A 21,533-nucleotide genomic window follows, 5' to 3' on the forward strand; every position below is an offset into this window, starting at 1 on the left:
ATCTCTGTGGGTTCGAAGCCAGTCTGGTCTATCGAGGGAGTTCCAGGACAGCCAGGGTCGCACAGAGAAACCCTGTCTCGAAAAACCAAAAGAAGAAGAAAGGGAAGGGGTAGAGGAAGGAAAGCATCGAGGAGGGAAGGAGAGAAGCAGCAAAGCTGGAAGATGAACAGAAGGAAGGGAAGGAGAAGGTAAGAGTAAAGGAGAGAATGAAAGAGTGGGGTGAAGGAGGAGGAGAGGCCAACACCCCACCCAGGACAGATGATATCATTCATTACAAAACATTTGCTCCCTTATGCTGCGAGCAAAAATGCCACTTCAAAGAATGACAGCTGTGTTATTAGGATTCAGGCGGGGCTGAGAAATAAACACACGACCAAGAAGTAGGTAAAGGCTGTTGTAAACTGGGTAATTGCTGAGTCTAGCCTATTACACTCACACTAACTCCGAGAGCTGCGCTGCCCCTGAACCACTCTGACTTGTGGAATGCAAGCATGTTCCATGTCATCGTTCTTTAGTGAGGCCCTAAGATAAATCTGGGTGTGAGAGAGACACTGTATGTTTAAAAATATTTCACATATATTTCTTATGTACTGTTATAAGAAAGAGTGGGTTAAAAAAAAAGTAGGTAAAAAAATATTTCCTTGGAAAAGAAATCTGACACTCCTGGGAAACTATACTAATAGCCAGCTTGTCTACAATGAAGCAGACATTGTGAGCTGTCACAAAACTGTGTCGTTTATAACTGGGCAACAGACTGGGAGAGGTCACTGTGTCGGCAGCCAGTGCAGGAGAGCTGAGGCTATAATTGGTCCACCTTGCTCTAAACTTAACAGACCTGTGGCATAAGCCGACCTTACAAAGCAGCACTTCTGCATGCTGCCATCTTCCCAAGTGCACAGGCAGGGGAGGTGGGGAGAGGAGCATGTGGGGGGGGCGCGCTGGGGGGTGAAGACCAAGGCTATGAATCACTCCACTGGATTAGAGGAAAGCTTACAGCTGCAAAGCACTGCCTGAAATGGAAATGTGCTTGAGGGGTGGACAGTCCGTGCTTCTTCAATGAGACTATATCTGTGCATTCGTTTGATTCGCTCGTTAGACGGGAGACCTGCACATCTAAGGGTACGCCAGCTTAGAAATGATCTGCCATGTCTCTCTAAGGTTCTAGAACAAGAGCCTCCAACTCATTTAATTTCTTCTCCTTAATACAGTTCTGTCACCGAGCTCTATGATTAAAGATGTGAAAAGCAGTAGCTGGGATCGTTACTGCAACCCCTTGCTCTGAAATTTCCAAAGGAATTTCTCCTAGGACACTACGCTTCATGTCTTCACCTGCTTGGAGCAGGAGAAAAACCAGGCAGAAGCTACCATGAGGAGAAGTGAGGTTCAGTCGGGTAAGGGGTTTCCCAGGTCCCGTGAGTACTGTCACCAAAACCTCTATCAGGCTAACTCCAGACCTGTGCCTCCCCCCATCCCTTTTTGTGGTGGTGGTTGGGGCAGTGCAGGGGATTGAACCCAGGGCCCAGTGCATGCTAAACAAATGCTCTATCACTCAGCTACATCCCCAGCTCCTGGTGTACCTTACTGCAGCAGCTCTTAAAGTCCATCGAGCAGGCCCAGCTGCCCAAGATGAAGAACACTGAAGTGAAAACAGCAAGGCAGAAGGTCATGAGAGATGGGGATAGGGAAATTTCTGGCATTCACAGGAGTTCTGGGTGTATGATCTCTGGTCATTTGGCCTTTCCTGCTTCCATAGCAAGAAAGTGCTTGCCTGTGTGGGAGGGATGCTTACTTCAGAAGACAGCAAATGATGCAGTGTCCTCTCCTGCTTGGGTTTAGAAGGGCTGGGGATGGTTTGAGACTTTAAATTTGAATGTGAACTCTGAACCTGGTCTAACAGGCACAGGACAGTTGGGGGAAGTGTACAGGATCAACACTGAAAGTTAATCACCAGTGTATCCAAGAGACACTCAGCAGGAAGAGGAAGAACACTGAGTTATGAGCTACCCAGCAAATAAAAGTGTGCAGTGGAAAGGGAGACTTGTGCCTCACCAAGCCACTAAAGCGGCAGTGCAGGTCAGTCCTGGCAACACTGTCACCTGGGTCGACACACACCATGCTGTGAACTCCCCAAACACACTGCACAGAGTTCAGCAAAGCAAATCTTCCAAGGACAATCACCTCCTGGGGATCTTCATTTGGATAGCTGCAGGCTGCTAACATTTAACCTTGGGACCAAAGCAATGGCTAGCCAGGCCCTCTCCACCTCCCTCAGAAAAAAAGGAAAAGAGAATGGCTTGTCTTTGCAAGCCATCTTCTCTAAAACCACGAGGGATCCAGGTTAGTCTGGTCTGAGATACCACACTCACCAGACTGTAGCTGGTGGATACCTTAGACACAAACTCTCTACATAACTCTTTTTCACAGTCTATACCTGAAATTCCATCTTCCCCAGAGACCTTGTCTGCCTAAACAAAATTTGCTTTCCCCACTAATCCTGCAAGGCATTCACTACAGGGCATATTTTACACATAATTGGATTATTTGTTTGTATTTCTCACTACTGTTTACTTCAGGGCTATAAACTTCATAAGGAATTGATGGCAGCCATCTACCTCATAGATGAATCCCCACAGCTTAGCACAATGCCAAGCTATGAATATCCAGGAATGCTCAATATTTACTTATTAAATAATGCTTGTATCTTTCTGTCTTCTCTTATTCAATTATCATAATCTCAATAGAATAAGAACCTTACTTTTCCAACAGCAACAGAGGGTGTCTCTATTCTGTTTGTTCCCCAGAGTCTCCTAATTCCCTTATCTACACCCACCAGGCAGCTCAGCCACTCCTCATCCCAGGCCCTTGCCCCATCTGCTAAACTACATCTCATTGTCACACCAAGTTCCCCTTGCCTCTGTCTTAACCCCTCACTCTAGCCACGAGCAATTATGTTGTGGTGACAATTTCCTTCTTAACTGAAGTCTACCCATCCCTAAAGACTTCTTCCAAGACAGCGCCCACCAGTGGTGCTCCTGCAGTCTTATTGTGAAAACTGCCATGTAGAAGGTCCAATCTCTCAACTGACCTCAGGTACATAGGAAATTATTTCTAGGCGCCAGACAGCTCTGTAAGTTCTTCCTATCTATTGTCAAACATCATCTTTATAAGTGAAGGGCTGAATTTTACAAAAGCTCTCATACCTAGTCCATAGTGGAAAAGGCAACAAAGAATCGGGGTGGGGTGGGGGGGTTGGATTACACCAGGAACAACAAGAAAATCTAATGCTCCCATTTATTCATTACCACAAAACACACAGAGAGACACATAAACACACACACAGACATACAGACACACACATATGCATGCATGAATGCTCCTACACTTGTGTGGGACCAGGACTATTTGTACTAGAATTATCCACGAATAAAGCAGCCCTGGTTTCTACCCTGTAGCCTTTAAGCAAATAGTGGTTATGCCCAAACAAACAATGATAATACAAGGTGTCGAGTGTTTTAATGAGTACCTGCTGCCTCAGGAGAAGGGAGAGTCAGAGAACAAAACTGGGAAGGAAAAGCCAGGGACACATGGGTAGAGCAGGCTGTGTAGGATTATACATATGTGTGGGTGGAAGGAAGGAGTGGGGAGCATTTCGGGCAGGACATGATGTGTGCAGGTCTGAATGAACAGGGAACCTGGCCCATTTGAGGCAATGAAAGGAATGGGTGCAGTTGAATTACAAGCTGTGTGTGTGTGGTGGAGAGATGGAGCGAGAGCAGGTTGCCTGCAGTACTCTGCAACCCCAAACCCAAAAAAAGGAGGCTCCACTGAAGCATCTAAGAGCAAAGAAACATCGAATCTATTTTGTGTTTTAGAGAGCTTGCTCTGCCTCAGGAGAATGGTTTGAACTCCACCTCACCCCTCCAGGTCAACAGCAACTTAAATCATGGAGGAGTCACAGGCCACTGTGGCCACTATAGCAACAAGAGAATCTGCAGTGCATCTGGGGCAAACTCCGGATGCAGCGGCACCAAAGCACAGCCAGCCTCAGCCTCTGTGGAGAGCTGGGCCAGAGATGGCATTCAGGAAGCTGACCCCTGGCACAGAGGCTTCTCTCCAGAGAGGAAGGTGGTGCCAAGCTTCAACCCCCCTGCAGGAAGGCCCACACTTTGGCCCTTTCCCGACTTCTTTAGGCTCCTCGATGCTAAGCCAATTGACAGAGAAAAGCCCTCACCTCACAGGGAGGTTCAGGGTGAGGGGATCCAAACAGCACAGACTTTCTCTATTTACTGGCGAGAGGTTACTCTGTGAGGAATGAGTAATATGGAAAAATCCAACATGGGGGCCATTAAAAGGTTCTGCAATATAACACATGGATGTATGCCACATACGATTAGATAAAGAGCACACTGTTAAAATGTTCACTGCCAAGAACGAGTACACTGAGAAAGAACTGGTTCTCTGCTCTCAAGACACTGACAAGTTTAAGTTCTAAGAAGAGAGGGAAAAACAATACGGAATACCAGGCTCTGTGGACGGGCTGGAGAAGCAGCAGAGACAAGAAGGATGAAGATAATTGTGTGTCACGTGAAAACAAGAATGCAGTGCAAATAAAACCCAGGATCACACGCTGCGAAGGACAAAGCCGAAGACAAGGAACTGTAAATCAGAGTTCCAAGGGGAAAGTTTGAGATGTTCTCATAAAATGCAAAGCAACAAGAGAGCAGACTGAAATGTTGAGAGGACAGGGGAGCTCTGTGGGAGGAAAGGATGAAGACTGAGACCTCTCAAGAGAAAACAGCAAGGGCAGCAACGTACATCATCAAGGAAGAGGAAATGTTCAGCAGCGGCTGACAGTGAGCTCCCCACAGGACTCGCCACCGAAGGCAGAGAAGTGCCCAAAAGCTCAACATAAATTGGTACCCAAGAATTCAACACTAGAAAAATGTCACTGTGTGTGAAGACAACTAAAGTCTCCAGCTCCCAATGTCTCCCAGAGTGCACTGCTGCATCTCCTGAAAAAGTCGCATCACGTGTAGTTACTTAATTGACTTAGAAACTTCACCAAAATGAAGATACCACAGGTGAGATGGCTATAACATAACTGAGTAGTTGCACCAAAGCTGTACCCACTGCCCAAGATGCTATTTAAGAAGACACGTTAAGATTTCAAAATTCTTGCTGGGCAGTGATGGCACAGCCTTTAGTCCCAGCACTCGGGAGGCAGAGGCAGGAGGATCTCTGTGAGTTCGAGCCCAGTCCTCTTCCAACCTCCCCTCCTTCCCACTTTCTTAGCGTCCTTCTCTGCACCAACTTCCTCCCCATTTTCCTAAAAGTGAAGGCATGTCACAATTCAGGCCCAAATCTTGCTTTTCTCATTAGACATTCTCACAAATGTAATGGATTCCACAGAGCAAAAAGAGACTTGCAATCTAATACCTCTATACCTCTATTCTGGATTCCCGCTAATGTTTGCTGAAAACCTGCTTTAAAGTCAGCATCATCTTGAACTTACCCCCTCTCTGCCATTAGCCCCACACTGTCCTATCAGAGTCAGAGCACAGGCTCACTCTTATCAACCCTCACTGTCTCTTTCTGAATCTCTCATTTGTATTTTCTAGCTCTTCTTATAATTATACAAACAATTCCTTCCTTCTTCTTGACAAATTACTTTTACCTTGTGCCCCTTATAGATTCTCACAGAGTGTCCTGGACGTGCAAACTCTACAGAAGGTATCTGCTACTGAGCTTTCTCACTGTCATTCCACAGGAGCCATGGGGCGGGAAGAGTGTTCCCAGGCTATCCCATGCCTTCACAGCTGTTTCCACCCACATGGCCTCCTAGCAGCTTTAAAAGGGTCCCTACGATGAGGATGCTTCTGTCCAACTGCCAGAAAAGTAAAACTGGGGTGGAAGGCAGCATTCCGGAGGAGAGACTAAAATCAAGTTCTAACAATTGATGGACAGCAGAGAAACGGAACTGTGAGGTGTGTTTTCCCATCTGTTCATTGAGAATACCTCAGCCTAAGATATGATTAGTTCCCACTCCATCGCTATAGTCTTACACACACACACACACACACACACACACACACACACACACACACTTGCACATGTGTGAAGACGTGTCTTTTGGAGACTGGACCAAAGCAGAGCCACTTCCCTCAGCATCTAAACACCAGCACACAGACTCCACCCCCAAACCCAAGAGCTCATGGCCCGCCTCTGCCACAAGCACTCATGAATGCAGGCAGACGTCCTTTCTGAAGTTGGAACACTCTCGAGGCTCATAGCATTGAGGAGAGCTAACAGAAGATGTGGTCAGCTTCATTTGACTCAAATCTAACTCTCATTGTTCGCTTCCACTTCCCATCCCAAAGCACTATTCCAAGCCTGTGCTGAAATTACATTTCTGGATTAATAACGAGAGCAGGGAAATCAATCACATGTGCCCTGGGAATGAACCCAAAACCCAAGCAGCCACACAGAGGAATTTGTGAGCTGAGCTTAGAGTCAACTTTAATTCTGAAGGAAATGAACCTTTAAGAAGAAAATTCAAATAACAATCTACGTAGACAAAACATTAATCTACACTGCCCTAATAAATCTGGGACCTTTCGGAGCTCTTCCCTTCCATGGATATTTACCAGAGCAGAGCTGCTCTGGTAAGATGGCATGAGGCCAAAGGCGCCATAATAAAGGCATCTGTGCTCAGCCTGCATCAAACCCTCCTAAGGGATATCTGCATATTCACTTTCTCTATAAGATTCCTATGGACAAGTCAACCTACCCCCAGCACACCTGAGCACAGCCGACCAGACCTGGAGGCTTGCAGACTGAGAAATCTAGCTTGTGCCATGGGAGAAAAAGCTCTGAACTGAGCTACAGTAGTCCCACCCGTACCCCGAGGAGGAACGACCACAGAACGAGGCCTGAGCAAGCCAACATGCTCACTATACATGGCTACCTAGAGGGCAAAGATGCTCAGCACTGCAGCAGCGTAGCCCTGCCCACAGCAGCTGTGCCTCCCGTGCAAAGACAACAGAGGCATAGGTGTGATTCTAAAACTCCCAAGAGTCACTTAAAAAAAAAAATGTGAAATTAACTCTTAGCATATTTCCTTAAACACAACATATCTAAAACATTGTAATTGTTATACTTAGTCAATCTCTAAACATTCCCAAATGGGAAATTTTAACTTTTTCATACAAATGTCCTCAAAACCAGGTATTTTGCAACAATTACAACACACCTGATTTCAGACTCCTCACATTTCAGATGCTCTCTAGCACATGACTAGTGGCTACCATGACAACTACTCCAGTGTGTCCATCATGACTGTTGTTGCTGAAGAAATACAAAGGCTACAAAGCTACAGTTGTAACTGTAACTGATTCTCAAGATCCCCAAAGAGTAAATAACATACATGGATTTTGCAGACTACAAATAAAGCCCATGAAAAAGAAACTGATTCTTTACTGCAAATCAACCATGACCAGAGCTAGAGATGCTCTGTTCATCTTGAAGTCCAGAGCTGCGAAAGGCAGGGTTTCACACATGTGCACTTATAGGACAAAGCTGCACTGACTTGCCTCCCTAAGAATGGCACAAACGCCAACTCTCCATGGTATTTAAAATCACGCCTAGCTGCTCCTTCCATATACTCTCCCCATTCCCCTGGGGCAGCTAGAAACCCCCTTTCCTCTCCCACTAGCCTGGTGCAATCTTTTCTTGCCCATCAAATACCAGCCACATAGCCCATGCTTCCACTTGACAGCTGGAAGCTACAGTGGGAATCACGAACACAGCTCTAACAGGCTCTCAGTCACAGGTGGAGAGGCAGCTCACACATGGCATGAACTTTTAACCTCAGAGTCACCAGCAAAGTTCCCAAGACGGGAAAACAAAAACAGCAAGTCACGAAATCCTAGAATAATGAAATTAGAAATTGAACTTTTGACCATTAAAGAGAATTTAATGTCTTTTATCCTTAAAAGATAAAAAATAAAAGGCACCTCACAGAGCCAACTTGATACAGAAAAAAAAAAAGGCCACAGATTTGAAACTCAATAAGCCTAGATTAAGACACTAACCCAACCACACTATTTATTTGCTAAGGACAAATGATTTAATTCTTTTAAGTATGCATCATCTAGAAAGAAGAATATTTATTAAATTATACCTCTAATAGAAAAAGATACAAAACACTGTAATTAGCACCTTAAGATATGAACATATCTAACTCCTGAGTTGAAGTCCCGCTCATTCCTGTCACTTAGAGCTGTCACCAGAGCTCTAACACCATGAAAAGCAGGATACCTCGAACAAATCTACCTCTGTGCTCTCAGCATCGGCAGAGGTCAGCTGGTAAAGAGTGCAGCAACCAACGCCTGTTAGGGCGCTAACTGCTGTCAACCTGGCTCCGCCACCCGAAACTCCATTTCTCCACTTCTCCACCAGAGCAAGCACCTAACAGTGTCAGTACAGATTCGGAACACGTCACAGTGACATGCAGCCAAAGGGAGCATGGCCTCAGCCCGGAGACATGGAGGGGAAGGCTTCCTGGGAGGTGAGCACCTGAGTCAGGCAGGGGGAGGAGAGGAGGGGGAGACGTGAGACAGGCAGCGTGGCTGAGGACATCACTTGTGCAGACAGGACTGTGAGCAGAACCACTGGGAGGAGAAGAGCTAATAGATACATGTGGAGAAGACCGGAAACCAAAAAGACATGAGGTGTAGCAACTTCATACAGCCCAGGAAGAGCTTAGACTTCATCCTAATGATGGACAAAGCCTTGTCATTGGAAATCAAAGAATCAGTGTGGTGGAAGAAGGAGGCTGAGGGTCACTATGTATGTGACAGTGACCAGAAGAAATAAAAACTGCCTGAGGAAACTTCTCTATCACCTCTGCTGCCCCTTCTACAGGGGCAAGGTAACTCAGAAAATGGTGCTCCCAACAGAAGACTTCCATTGCAAGAAGGCACTTACTGGACACACTGAGGTGCCACACTGTTTCACTGAGAACATTTCCCTAACATCTTGCTTCTAGCATCCAGGTTAGGGCAGGCAGCCTGGTGTGGTATCGGGAAGAATCAGTTATGAAGTTAAATACCATTTAATGAGCACTGGCATCAGGGACCAAATGCAGCATGAATCATGCTCCCATAGAACAGGGGAGATTAGAATAGGGCCAAGTCCTAACACGTATTCACCCCAACCTTGTGCCATTACATCTTCAGAAAGACAATGATTCAAATCTTAGCAGTAACTATTTCTCATGTTATTAACTTCCTGATAATTTTTAAACTGGAAAAAAGAAATGGCTTCTCAAAAATCTACTCCAGGAATGGTGAAAGCTAGAGAGAAGAGAAAAATCTGATAGAAAGTGTTTGGAATAAAGTGTCAGGACAGAGCATTAAGAAGAAACTCTGCTGACGTCCAGCTCTAGACCTGTGGGAAGCACTGAAAATGATGGGGATTAGAGGCAGAATTACAGGCTCTTCCAGAATACAATCACACCACTAAGTTTTAAATCCTCTTTAGATTTTTCTTATCCAAGGTCTATAGCGCTGGGCACTCTAAATAATTACATACTTCAGATAAGGAAAAGCAATTCAGAGACCCTGTAGGTTCCTCTGGTCACATTAACTAACTCCTCCCCCTTCCACATTACGTCAATCACTTTCTCTCAAAAAAAGGCTCAGTTCAGACCACTGAGAAAGTGTGCAGCAGAAAGGTACCTGCTGCACAAACCTAACAACCAGAGTTCAATCCCCAGGACCCACACGGTGGAAAGAAAGACAGGAAAAAAAAAAAAAACCAAAACTAACCTGGAGGTGCCCTCCAACCTCTGTATGTTCCATGGCACATGCAGCCTCACATATACACACATACATACACATACAAGTGCATGTACATAAATACATAAAATGTGATGGGGGGGGGGGTGGTCAGAGTCTCACTGTGTAGGTCTCGATGCCCTGGAACTACTCTGTAGACCAGGCTGGCCTCAAACTCAGAGATCTACCTGCCTCTGCCTCCTAAATGCTGGGATTAAAGTGTACACCACTATGCCCAAAATACTTAATATTTTAAAGACTCTGTTCTTCATTTCTTAACCAGTTCCATATTGTCTCTGCATTCAGTCATAGGTAAACAGGCCAACGTGAACAGAATCCAAAGCCAAATGTCTGCATCAGATCACTCATCTTTCAAAAATTAGTTTAAACCCTAAGACAACACAAGAAACTTCAAAAAGGCTGCAGATCAAAGCAAAACTGATCTGCTAATGTCAGTGGTAGAAAACAAGTGCTTTAAGTCTCTGTGTAAAAAGGGATACAAGAAAGGAGGAAGATACAGTAGATGATGTCACCAAAAAGTCCCTGCCCATTGCCCCTGGCAATGAGCAGGGACAGATGTCTGTCCAGGACAAACTATAAGCTCTGGGTTCTTAAGGTATGTTCAGTTTATTGTGCATTCAAATGTGTTCTTTTTCCTGTCGAATACCTACTGAGCATGTTCTGTGTCCAACCACACACTGCCACGTGCTAAGCTCTGCTCTCTGACCAGGCACAGCACCTGTCCCGGCTGAGCTCAGAGCTGCTGCCCAGAGATGCCTGTGGAAGCACCCTTTAGAGTAGGCACAGGAGAATTGAGGGTGAGCACCACACCCAAAGGCCCAGCAGCAGGAGGTCACTAAGCACCCTGTGGTAACAAGTACACGACACCCACTTTGCTAAGTACGCAACGGTGGTGGATTCACCCCTTGTACCTACCTGTCCACTGAGGGGGGCAGCGGCAATTGTAAGTATTGACTCCATCCACACAAACCCCTCCGTTCTGACACTTGTGGTTAGGGCAGTCATCAATATTCCGCTCACAGGTGGTCCCTTCAAAGCCTGGTTAAGAGAAGAACAAAAGAAAATGAGAACTCACACACCACAGCATTCTGCTTTCACTCACCGGACACCGTCAAAGGACAGATCTGCTTCATGACATTAATACACCCTCAACAGCTGTGCCACAAAGACACTCTGCACAAGGAACACCCTGATTCTGAATTCCTTGACCTAACATAGCTAGATGGCGAAAGTGACTCATTATGCCTCATGCCTTCATGGTTACCTCACACTGATTTCTGTAAAATAAAACTGGAGAACACTTAAATGTATACTTGGGACAACCATTAACTGGTTCCCAAAATCAGGGTATTAGATTTCCCCTACTTCCTATCTAGATTCCTAGGAAGAACAGATCAACCAATCAATAATTAATTACTTAGATTTAATTGGGGGGGGGCTGTACATATAGCTTGATGGTAAAGCACTTATCTAGAATACAGGGATCCTAGGTTCAAATCCCAGACCACAAACACAAACAGAGAGTGGAGGGAAGGGAGGGAGAAGGCCTGTAACGAAAGGGAAGGAGGAGATCAGGAACTAGAGGGAGGAAGAAAGAAAGGAGAGGAGGAAGAGAGAAACTGGACATTTATGTGAAAGGAGAAAGGGGCATACTGGGACTAAAAGCATATAAGAAAGAGGGGAAGGCGGAGCAGGCAGAGGAGTAAGATCAACCAAATGAAATATGAAAAGGAGCCTGTTATTTCACATGTTAATTTTTAAAGGAATAAAAATACTATTATAATTGCCTGACTCAAAATAAAATATTTAAATAACCAAATAAATAAATAGGAGAAAACAGAGTTGTAACAACAAGAATTTAAGTCTCTAATTTTTTTTTCTTGGTCAACAGCTCAGAGGATTCCAAAACTGTGTGGGCGGGAGTGAGGACACAGGGAAGACACTGAACTTGAGGTATGCAGAGCAGAGCTGAGTCACAGGACCTCCGCCTGAAGTTGTTCTCGGTGACAGCATTTCAGAATCAATCAGTCTCGGAAAACTGGTAATGGCCCAGCCTGCCTTTCTGGATCGGTAAGTGCCACATCATAAAAAAGGGCCTCCAGGGACGCACAAGCTTTGGGAGAGATGGCACTGTCACTAACTAAAATTTGTCAGCATTTCAGGCTTTTCATGTTCTCCACACAAATGCTACATTGCCAGCATTGCTTCTGTCTTCCAGATGGTTCCCTGTTCTGAAAAACAAATCTAGGATCTATTCTAAACCTCACCCTAACTGCCTGTGGGGCAGTCCGTAATCTTTACCCAGCTTCTTTCCTTCCTTGTGTGACCAAACCTCTGTCAGCTCCAAGAAGAGTATCCAGTGAACACCTATTTAAAGCACAGTGTGACCTGGCATTTGGATTCCTCAAAATATCTCTTACAGCTTTCCTCATCCAAAACACTCACTGCATTTAACACTACACACTGGGGGGTCGCAGAGTGAGAGGCAGAATCTCTGTTTATGGGGCATAGACTTCAATCACACCTTGCTCTGTTCCTTGCTTACCATACGCTACAATGGACTCTACACAGATTTACTGTGCTGGACCATGGCTGGTTATCTGACTATGTGGCAGTCATGTAAATGAGCTTAAACCAAGTAGACAAAAACACTACCCAGAAATCACCTTATAGAAGAAATATTTAAAAGCAAGCATGGGAAAGACTGTGGAAACATACACTTAGATTTTTAAAAATTACCAAATTATTCCCATTTCTGTCCAGCACATGAATGTCTTACAAATGGACTAGTGCACAAGAAAATGTCCAATTGTTTAAGTGCACCCCTAACTATGACAGAATACGGATCCTGACTACAGCTCTACCGAGCAGCAGCTGCTGAATGGGGGCTTAGATCCCTGTTTCTGACTTAGGGCTCTTCATGAAGCAATTCTTTAGAACAGTGGACAAGGGCTGGCTAACTATCACCAGAACTCGTGTGACCTCACAATGCTTTAGAAGGTCATGATCCTAGTTGCATTTTTTTTTTCTGTCAATTTGACACAAGCTAGAGCTATTTGGGAAATAAAACTCTTAATTAAGAAAATGTTTACATAGGATTGGCATGTAAGCAAGCCTGTGGGGCATTTTCTTGGTTAATGACTTGGTGTGGGAGGGCCCAGCGCACTGCTGGGAGTGCCACACTTACACAGGTGGTCCTGGGGTGTATAAGAAAGCAGGCAGAGCAAGCCAGTGAGCAGCATTCCTCCACGGCCTCTGCTCCAGTTCCTGTCTTCAGGTTTCTGCCCTGATTTCCTTTGATGATGAACTATGATGTGTAATAAGCCAAATAAAACTTGCTCTTGGTGATGTTTCATCACAGCAACAGAATATTAGCATCTCCCAGAATTAGTCTCTCATGACTAATACTAAATACTGCTGAATAAGGTAGCAGGCTAGTAGCTCTACCGAAAGGAACAGAAACTGGGACCTTGACATTGCACTACCCAGTGTTACAGCTAACTGAATTTACCAATCATGTGCAAACTAAGAAACAGCAACATTTCAACAAAACCATAGGAGGGGGAAAGGCAGTGTTTTCATAGCTGATTTTCAAGCTACTTCTTCCTTATCAATGGGTAAGCAGAGGAAATGGGTGGAAGATCTTGAGTTCAGTTTGTTAAAGCAAAGGCTTCACGGTCAGACTTCCCACGCCCAGTTCTCAGCCTAGCTGCACAGTCACCAAGCACAGCACCTCCATCTTCATCCCTGCTGGAGGGACTCACAAGACCTAACTCCAAATGAAATGAGTTGGATGTAAAGAGACCTTAATTTAACCAATTAAATGTCCACAAGCATGAGGATGAACTTGGATCTGCATACACATAAAAATTAATTGAAAACACACATAAGAGACCTAGATGAAGGTGCTAAACTTATTTTTTAAATACTGGGGAAAATAGGGACGGATCTTTCCAAGTTGAGCTAAGCATAGCTTGCTTAAATATGACCAAAAGCACGAGCAACAGAAGAAAAATAGATTTCCTCAGAATACCTGAACAACCAGAGAAAGTGCAGCCCACCTAATGGGAGAAAATATCTGCAAGTCACACATACAGTAAGACCTATATCTAGGATACATTGTTTAGAACTTATACAGCTTAATAAAAATACAAATAACCTGATCACAAAATGATAAAGGCTCTCAGTGGGCATTCCCCAAATACACACATAGTAAGTACAAGGACCACCTCTTGTCACACTGCAAGCCATGGGGGGGGGGGAGTGCAAATCAAAACATGGAGATGCCTAACTTCACATCCATTGGTCTGTTGTCATCAAAAGAGCAGATGGTGACAACAGGGATGTGGAAACCGGAATCCTCATTCGCTACTGGTAGGAGTGCAGAGCACTGGAAAGACTTTAAATGCAGTGAGTCTGGCCATTCCTAAAAGGTTAGCATTACCATATGACTCAGCAACTCCAATCCCAGGAAGAGACCCACAGAAAGTGAAAATACAGACCAACATTCACAACAGAACACAACAGTCAAAATGCCAAGCACCTGAGAAATACAATGTGGCAAGACTGAGCAACAGAATATTAGACAGCAAGGAAAGAAAAGGAGTGTTAGCATTCTACCATGTGGTACAACAGGGAAGTCAGAGTGAGTGAATGGGGCTGGTTACAACTGCCCACATAGTCAATGTTTCCATCTATATGAAACGTCCACAATGGGCCAATAGAGTCACAAAGTCCATCAGCAGTCACCAAGCACTAGAGGGAGTCAGGAAGAATGGGTGGCATATGATAGCCAGTATGTGGGTCTTCTAGTGCATGAAAACATTACAAAATTAACTATGGAGATGGTGACACATATCTGTTACTAAGTAAGAGGCACTGAATCGCACATTTATAAGAGGAAATTGTATGGTGTGTAAATTATACTTCAGTAAACCTGTTAGTCTAGGGGAAGGCTCTTAAACATATGAGCTCATACTATTTTTGCACCAAGGAGATTAGAACATCCTTTAAGCCTCTTACATTACAAAAGCAGAAGCTGAGGGCCACTACAGCTGGGCTCAGTAGCCCAGGATTGCCTGGCTAGTAAGCAGCAGCCAGGAGAGAACCCAGCCTGCTACCTGGTTTTGGTAAATATGCTTTCTGGGACCCCAGAGGTTCCCCTCAACAAAAATGCCCAGATCTGAGCAAACTCAAGCCAAGGCATTCCTCCCCCAATTAAGACATGGTTAATGCTTTCTAAACAGAGATGCAGAGACAAATAACCACATTAAAATAACTAAAGATCTAGGACTCTTTCTGGAAAGGACTACTAGGTTCTTGGAAGAAACTGTCTATCCACAAGTGGGGAGGGGCAATAAGTTACAATCATTGTTTCTCAAAACTGTTTCAAGTTTGTAGGGGGATGAGTAATGGACTGATCAGACATCGGAGTGGATGGATGACTGTCACAGACACAGCAGGGCTCACACTGCCAGCAGTACTAAAAGGAGTCCACTACTGGAAGCCAAGCCACATCCTTAAAAGGCCAAAAGGATAAAATTAAACTTAGAAGGACCATTTTAAGGCTGTGCCTTTATGAAACTGTGGGCCACTCTGCTGAGTAACACTTGCAGTGAGGAACGGGCGGAAAGTCTTTGAAGTCATCCTCCCACGCAGAAAACAGCATATCTCTCAGGAGAGTTGGTGTCTTCCCATCTTCAGGCCCTTTGTATGTGGGTGGAAAGCAGTGGGGAGGGGAGGGGAGGGAAATCAAGCGAGACTGCACTCAGGCCAAACTGGGAGTCTTCAGGACCAATGAGAAGCAGGGGGTGTGGAGCTGGAAAAAAGTAAGAGTCGCCATCTTTTTCCTGGAAAGAATTCTCACAAGAGCACATGTTCCTGAGTGTGAGAATGCTAGAGAGAATGACTGCTACCTGTACTTAAACCCCACAACAACAGAGCAGGCAGAGAACCCACACAAAGTCTTTGACCTTTACTTAATGTCAGGGATATGACATATAATCAGCCTGCATAGTACACGGCCGTGTACCTTTACAAGGAGGAGCTTCCATTAACAGCAGTGGACAGACCAGACGGAATTCTGAGAAGTCACGGTATAAAGAGATGCAGCAGAGGAAGGAAAAAGGGCCAGTCCCTTGAGGACTATTCGTTCCAGCTGTGAGCTCAGGACCACCACGAGGCTGCAGGGAGTAGTGGCCCACGGTGTTCTGATTGTGTGTGTTGTCTGTAAAAATAGTGACATGCACACAAAACTGTCTAACTCATTTTCCACATTGGTTGGCTTGGACCCAAACATACTGGGAGCCATGTGTTTCATGCCATATTTTGCTATCATGTTGGAATGACTGAAGCTGGGTGCTCTGCTCGGGGGCTGCTGCTGAGAAGGCTAAGTGACAGAAGCTGGCAAGGTGTCTGGGTTATTGACAGCTACTGATCCTAGAGGCTGGGACGTAGCTTCTGGGCCCACGCTCATCACTTCCTGTCGATATTCTTCTTTGCCTTCCTCTGCAGAGGAATGCTTCTCTCTACGTTGCACAAGCTGAATCACTTCTGTGGTATGAATTCCTCCCTCATGGGTCCTGCAACACTGTAGTCAACACAGTAACTACAGTGCTCTTTGCAGAAAACCTTAACCATACAAACATAATCACTAACTTATGTACTATCTCCAACTGTCAGAGCTGAAAATACTCCAAAATTATTTTTATCCAGTATCAGTGTCCATGGATAAAAGCAGCTAAAACTGAGATGCAGGATTCCAAATGGAAAATGAGATCTGTTTACCTGCCATACTGACTTAATATTACACTCTGAGTCAGTCAAGAACTATTTGTGGGTTTGTTCCACATGGGCTCTGTTTTCAGGTGTTTGGGACAGTGATCAGTGAACAAAAGCAAGGATCCTAGCCGTTATGGTTCGGAGGAGCGGTAGTTGAGTTTGGAAACAAAACAATAAACAATAGGCATAATGAAGTAAATGATACAGTACAAATTATACAGTACGAATCTAAGCGCCACAGAAAAAGAAAACACAACTGTGGGCCCGGGCCAGTAATTCAGGGGCTGGAGGGGATGCTTACAGTTTGAAATCATCAAGTGGTCAGGGCACAATTATTAGTGCAAAGACCTACAGTGTGGCAAGAAATGGTCACTCAGGGGATTCGGGAGACATTGGTGGACAGCTCTGTGTCCTGCTGACTTGGTCTCCCCACTGTGACAACCTGAAACAACAATCGTTTAACTCAAGTTGCTGGCCACATGGAGATGGTGACTACTGTTTTGGGTGGCATCTCAGTCTCTTGTACAGAGCGGGAGGCAAGGAAGAGAGCCACATGAAGACAGAACTTTGAAAAAGAAACACTAGTTTGCTGAACTACACTCTCCTCTCTGTGTACCATATACCTGGGCTAATGTGCAACAAACACTAATTGGTTATGCTGGGAGTGTCTTCCTTTCCTCATAAAGTAAACTTTGCATTTTAATACAAACTACTCAAAGCATTTATGAGATGTTACACACTCCACAGCACCCCAGGGAGCAGATGAACACTGATGTGTGATGGCCACAGTGTGGTGGCCGCCAGATACACGGGGCCTGCCTGGGTTCCAGAACTCATGTACAGTATTCGCTGTGCAACTTTTAGTAAATGACTTACCACAACAGACTTCAGTTAACTTCACCCGAGAAAACTCAAAAAAAAAAAAAAAAAAAAAAAACGTATCTGCATAATGTTAGAGATGTGTCCATGTACACACACACAAGCACACACTGAAAGCACACACATATGAGCATGTGCGCCCACACATGATGAGCACTGTATGAAACACAGGCAAACCTCCTTACTCCACCACTCCAGCCCAGGCAGCCCACTGACTGTGGAATCCTTGGTTATTTCCTTTCTCAAGGAGGAGCTGCTATTCTCATTTGGTGAGCTTTTCCTGGACACTCTGAGAATCCCCTGAGGTTCTTATGGAGCCTGGCGGATAACAATGCAGAACAATGGAGTGAATAATCACTCTCTCCCAGCTAAAGACTTCCTTTATTGACTTGTCTAACTTCCTGTCAATATCTTGCTGCCAAATCAGTCTCCTGTTCAAGGCAACAGTTAAAAGCAATTTTCTTAAAGCTGAAAATGCATACAGCCCCTAGCCATAAATCACACTAACTTCAATTATGAGCCACTTGGGCCATTACAACATTAGACTATTAGAATGTTTGCAATATTAAAATATTTACAAAGGAAGAGGTTTATATTTCTATTTCTGTTTTTAGCTCTTAAAATGTAAACAAATGCAAGAGCAAAGAAAGATATCTTAGTTATTCCCTCTACAAGATAATGAAGGTGATAGCCAGTCTCAATAAACATTTATTTAGTATCTACAACGATAGTGTTATCTATTCTTTATTGAAAGAGAAACTAAAGCAATACAATTAAATGCACTTCCTTGTGTCCTGGTTAAGTGGTTAGTTTGATTTAGGGTTCTGACAGTGTCTCATACTGCTGTATCAATGGCAAAGAATGATATTGGAACACAGCAGCTATTCAGTGAAGTTTTACTGAATAAAATCAATCAAATCAAATGGGTCGAGAGCAGTGGTTCTCAACCCGTGGGTGGAGACCCTTCAGAGTCACAGATTAGATATCCTGTACATCAGATATTTACAATTCATGACAATAGGAAAATTATAGTTATGAACAAAATAATGTTATGGTTGGGGGTCATCACAACATGAGGAGCTGTATTAAAGGGTCACAGCATCAGGAAGGTTGAGACTCACTGCTCTAGAGAGATGATTCAAAGAGTTAAGAGCACTTGTTGGTCTTGGAGAGGACCCAGGTTCAGTTCTCAGAACCCACAGGTGGCTCATGTTCCAGGAGATACCCTCTTCTGACGTTGGGCACCAGGTACATATGTGGGGCACAGACATATATGTAGTCAAAACACTCTTACTCATAATGTAAAATAAATAAATAAGTAAATAATAAATAAATATGTTTTAAATAAATTACCATTTGGTTTCATACCAAGAATTGACCTGTGATCTTTAACCTCCTAAAGATGAAACACACAAGCCCATTATCTGTGAGCTCTATTCTCAACACGAGAATCTAAGGTTCCCACTCAAAACATGGCTGAACAACTTCTTTTTGAGGCAATCCTGCTTATTTAGCACATTACGCACACACACACACACCCCACACACAGTTTTCCTTCTTTTGTTTTTGTACTAAGGGTATTTGTATAAAAACAGGATCTTTGTTGCTTAGTAATTCATCTGCTCCAGCTGCCTGTGCTCTGTTCCCAATCAAAATGCTTGGTTTTCAGCCTCCTCATCACTTTTATACAGAGTGAAGTGAACTGGCCAGGCTTATTCCTTTCTCCCTCTAGGGAACACCAGGCCCTGGGCTCCCAGACACGACTCCTCTATGCTTCAACCCTGGGTTGTGTGTGTGTGTGCTTAGGCGCCTTGACCAGCCATGAATATGGCAAAGTGCTGTGTCTTAATTAGTCTCTCCCATGTCGCCAATCAGAGATCATCAGAAAACACTGGTTGACAGAAGGGCTTCTTTTAAAAGTCTCCAGCTTGAAGGTAGGAAGGGTATCCCCCCACTGAGTCAAGGTGGGAAGGGTAAACCCCCTCACTGAGTCAAGGTGGGAAGGGTATCCCCCCACTGAGTCAAGGTAGGAAGGGTAACCCCCCCCACTGAGTCAAGGTAGGAAGGGTGTCCTCCCACTGAGTCAAGGTGGGAAGGGTAACCCCCCCCACTGAGTCAAGGTAGAAAGGGTGTCCCCCTATGTCAAAGGGACAGAAGCATGAAGAAGAGCTGATCCTCTGATCTTGCTGTCACTTTGGCTTACTAAGCACGCGTGCATGCACACACACTCACACACATACACACACACACACACACTCTCACACAGACATACACATACACACACACACATACACACACACACATACACACACACACACACACACTCTCACACACATACTTTCATACATACACATCCACACACACTCTCACACAGACATACACACACACACACACACACACACACACACACACACACACACACACACACACACACTCCCTGTGTATGATTGTCACAGTGTTCCCCACTCCCTTTCCATGCCTGGCCCTTTCCCAGGGCTGTTTCTCCAGTTTCTTCTCACTGTTTCTCCAAAAGGAACAATAAACAATTTCCTAAGCACTCATCATCATAAACTCTGACATGTTAAATTACCCCCTGATCTATTTATGGACCACAGTGAGCCCATAAAACCCCTCCCTCACCAGCAACCCACCCCACACAATGCTCTCACTTCCCCTTTTCCCTGCTTTAGGATAGATATTTCTTAAAGGAGGGTCTAGGCCACGTGCACCTCCACCTTCATCCTGAGATGGGTTTGCACCCATCCCCAAAAGCCTAGGGAGTTCCTTACCTGGGAGGCAGTTGCATTCAAAAGTGAAGTCACCAGTCTGGCGGCAGGTGCCTCCATTGACACAAGGCGAGGGTGCACAGGGCACATAGGGACTGTCACAGTGCTGGCCTGTAAAGCCCTGGGGGCACTGGCATCGGTAGGAACCAGGAATGTTGATGCAGGTGCCACCGTGCTGGCAGCGTCCTGGAGTGTCACACTCATTAATATCGGTTTCACATTTCTGCCCTGTGATGCCTGCAGGACATCTGCAGGAGAACTGGCTGGCCACAGAGGTACAGGTGCTTCCATTTGCACAGGGATGGGACAGGCAGGCATCTGTCCACTGGCACAGCTTCCCTGGAGGATGGAAAACGGAACTCAGTACCAGTCACACTCAGCAACTCCTTTTCCCACCCTGTTACTTGCTAGTAACAAGAGATGTTTACATGGAGACCCCTAGACTTTAGATCTTACAGAACCCATCAGTGTCACCTCAAGATCTGCAGACATACAGTGCTTTCCAGAAATTCCCTGAGGCCCCTGGGTGAGACTCAAGACTCAGTGGACAGGGAGCATGAGGGGACTGAGTGTTGGCTACCGGAAGCCAGCCCTGCAGGGTTCCACCAGTTCTGTGGCACAGGTCTGAATCCACCAGCTCCTGGCCTAGCAATGCCACCTGCCCCTTCATTTACCTGGTGGACTCTCCCTTATACAGACAGTGCAGCTCAGCAGCTGCTACCTTGGTCAAACCATCCTTAATGCCAGTCCCCACTTGTGCTGTCTCCTTCAACCATGCCAGCCCCCACAGCACAAGGCTGGGTCCCCACAGCAGGCTCTCAACCATGTCTGTTGAGTGAATAAAACAGATTTTCACACTATACGGTTACTAAATTGAGCTGTTAGGTGACAGAAGCAAGTCAACACTACTTTTTTCTTTAAACACAACAGATCCAGTCTAATTTCCTGAGTACATTTTTACTTTGGCTTGTAGATTTATAGAACTGCTGCTTTAGTGTCTCTGGCAGGGGTCAAAATGACAAACAATTCTTTTTTCACCAAGCCGAGGGAAGAAAGAAGAGCTCAAGAGACTAGAAAAGACAGTTCCTGAGTGTCGAGGGGGAGAATTTAGGATGCAAATAACCAAATACTTCTAGGCATCTGACCTTTTTTCTCTCTCCTCCTCTGCACCTTAAAAATTCTCAAAAGTTAGAAGATATACTGACTACACATCTTCAAATTAAGAAGTGGA

The 21,533-nt window shown here is 44.9% G+C and overlaps 1 protein-coding gene across 1 annotated transcript in view; it reads right to left on the reverse strand.

Annotated features, from left to right (window-relative positions):
• Nucleotides 1-21,533, reverse strand: part of Notch2 (notch receptor 2) — a 132,162-nt gene that overhangs the window by 52,309 nt on the left and 58,320 nt on the right. The window contains exons 4-5 of the mRNA XM_027393764.2: nucleotides 20,306-20,641; nucleotides 10,773-10,895 (exon numbers count right to left, since the gene is read on the reverse strand). Coding sequence (XP_027249565.2) covers nucleotides 10,773-10,895; nucleotides 20,306-20,641 — 459 coding nt within the window. The remainder of the gene's footprint in view (nucleotides 1-10,772; nucleotides 10,896-20,305; nucleotides 20,642-21,533) is intronic.

The sequence above is a fragment of the Cricetulus griseus genome (assembly GCF_003668045.3).
Source record: "Cricetulus griseus strain 17A/GY chromosome 1 unlocalized genomic scaffold, alternate assembly CriGri-PICRH-1.0 chr1_0, whole genome shotgun sequence".
In the NCBI taxonomy this organism is placed as follows: Eukaryota; Metazoa; Chordata; class Mammalia; order Rodentia; family Cricetidae; genus Cricetulus; species Cricetulus griseus.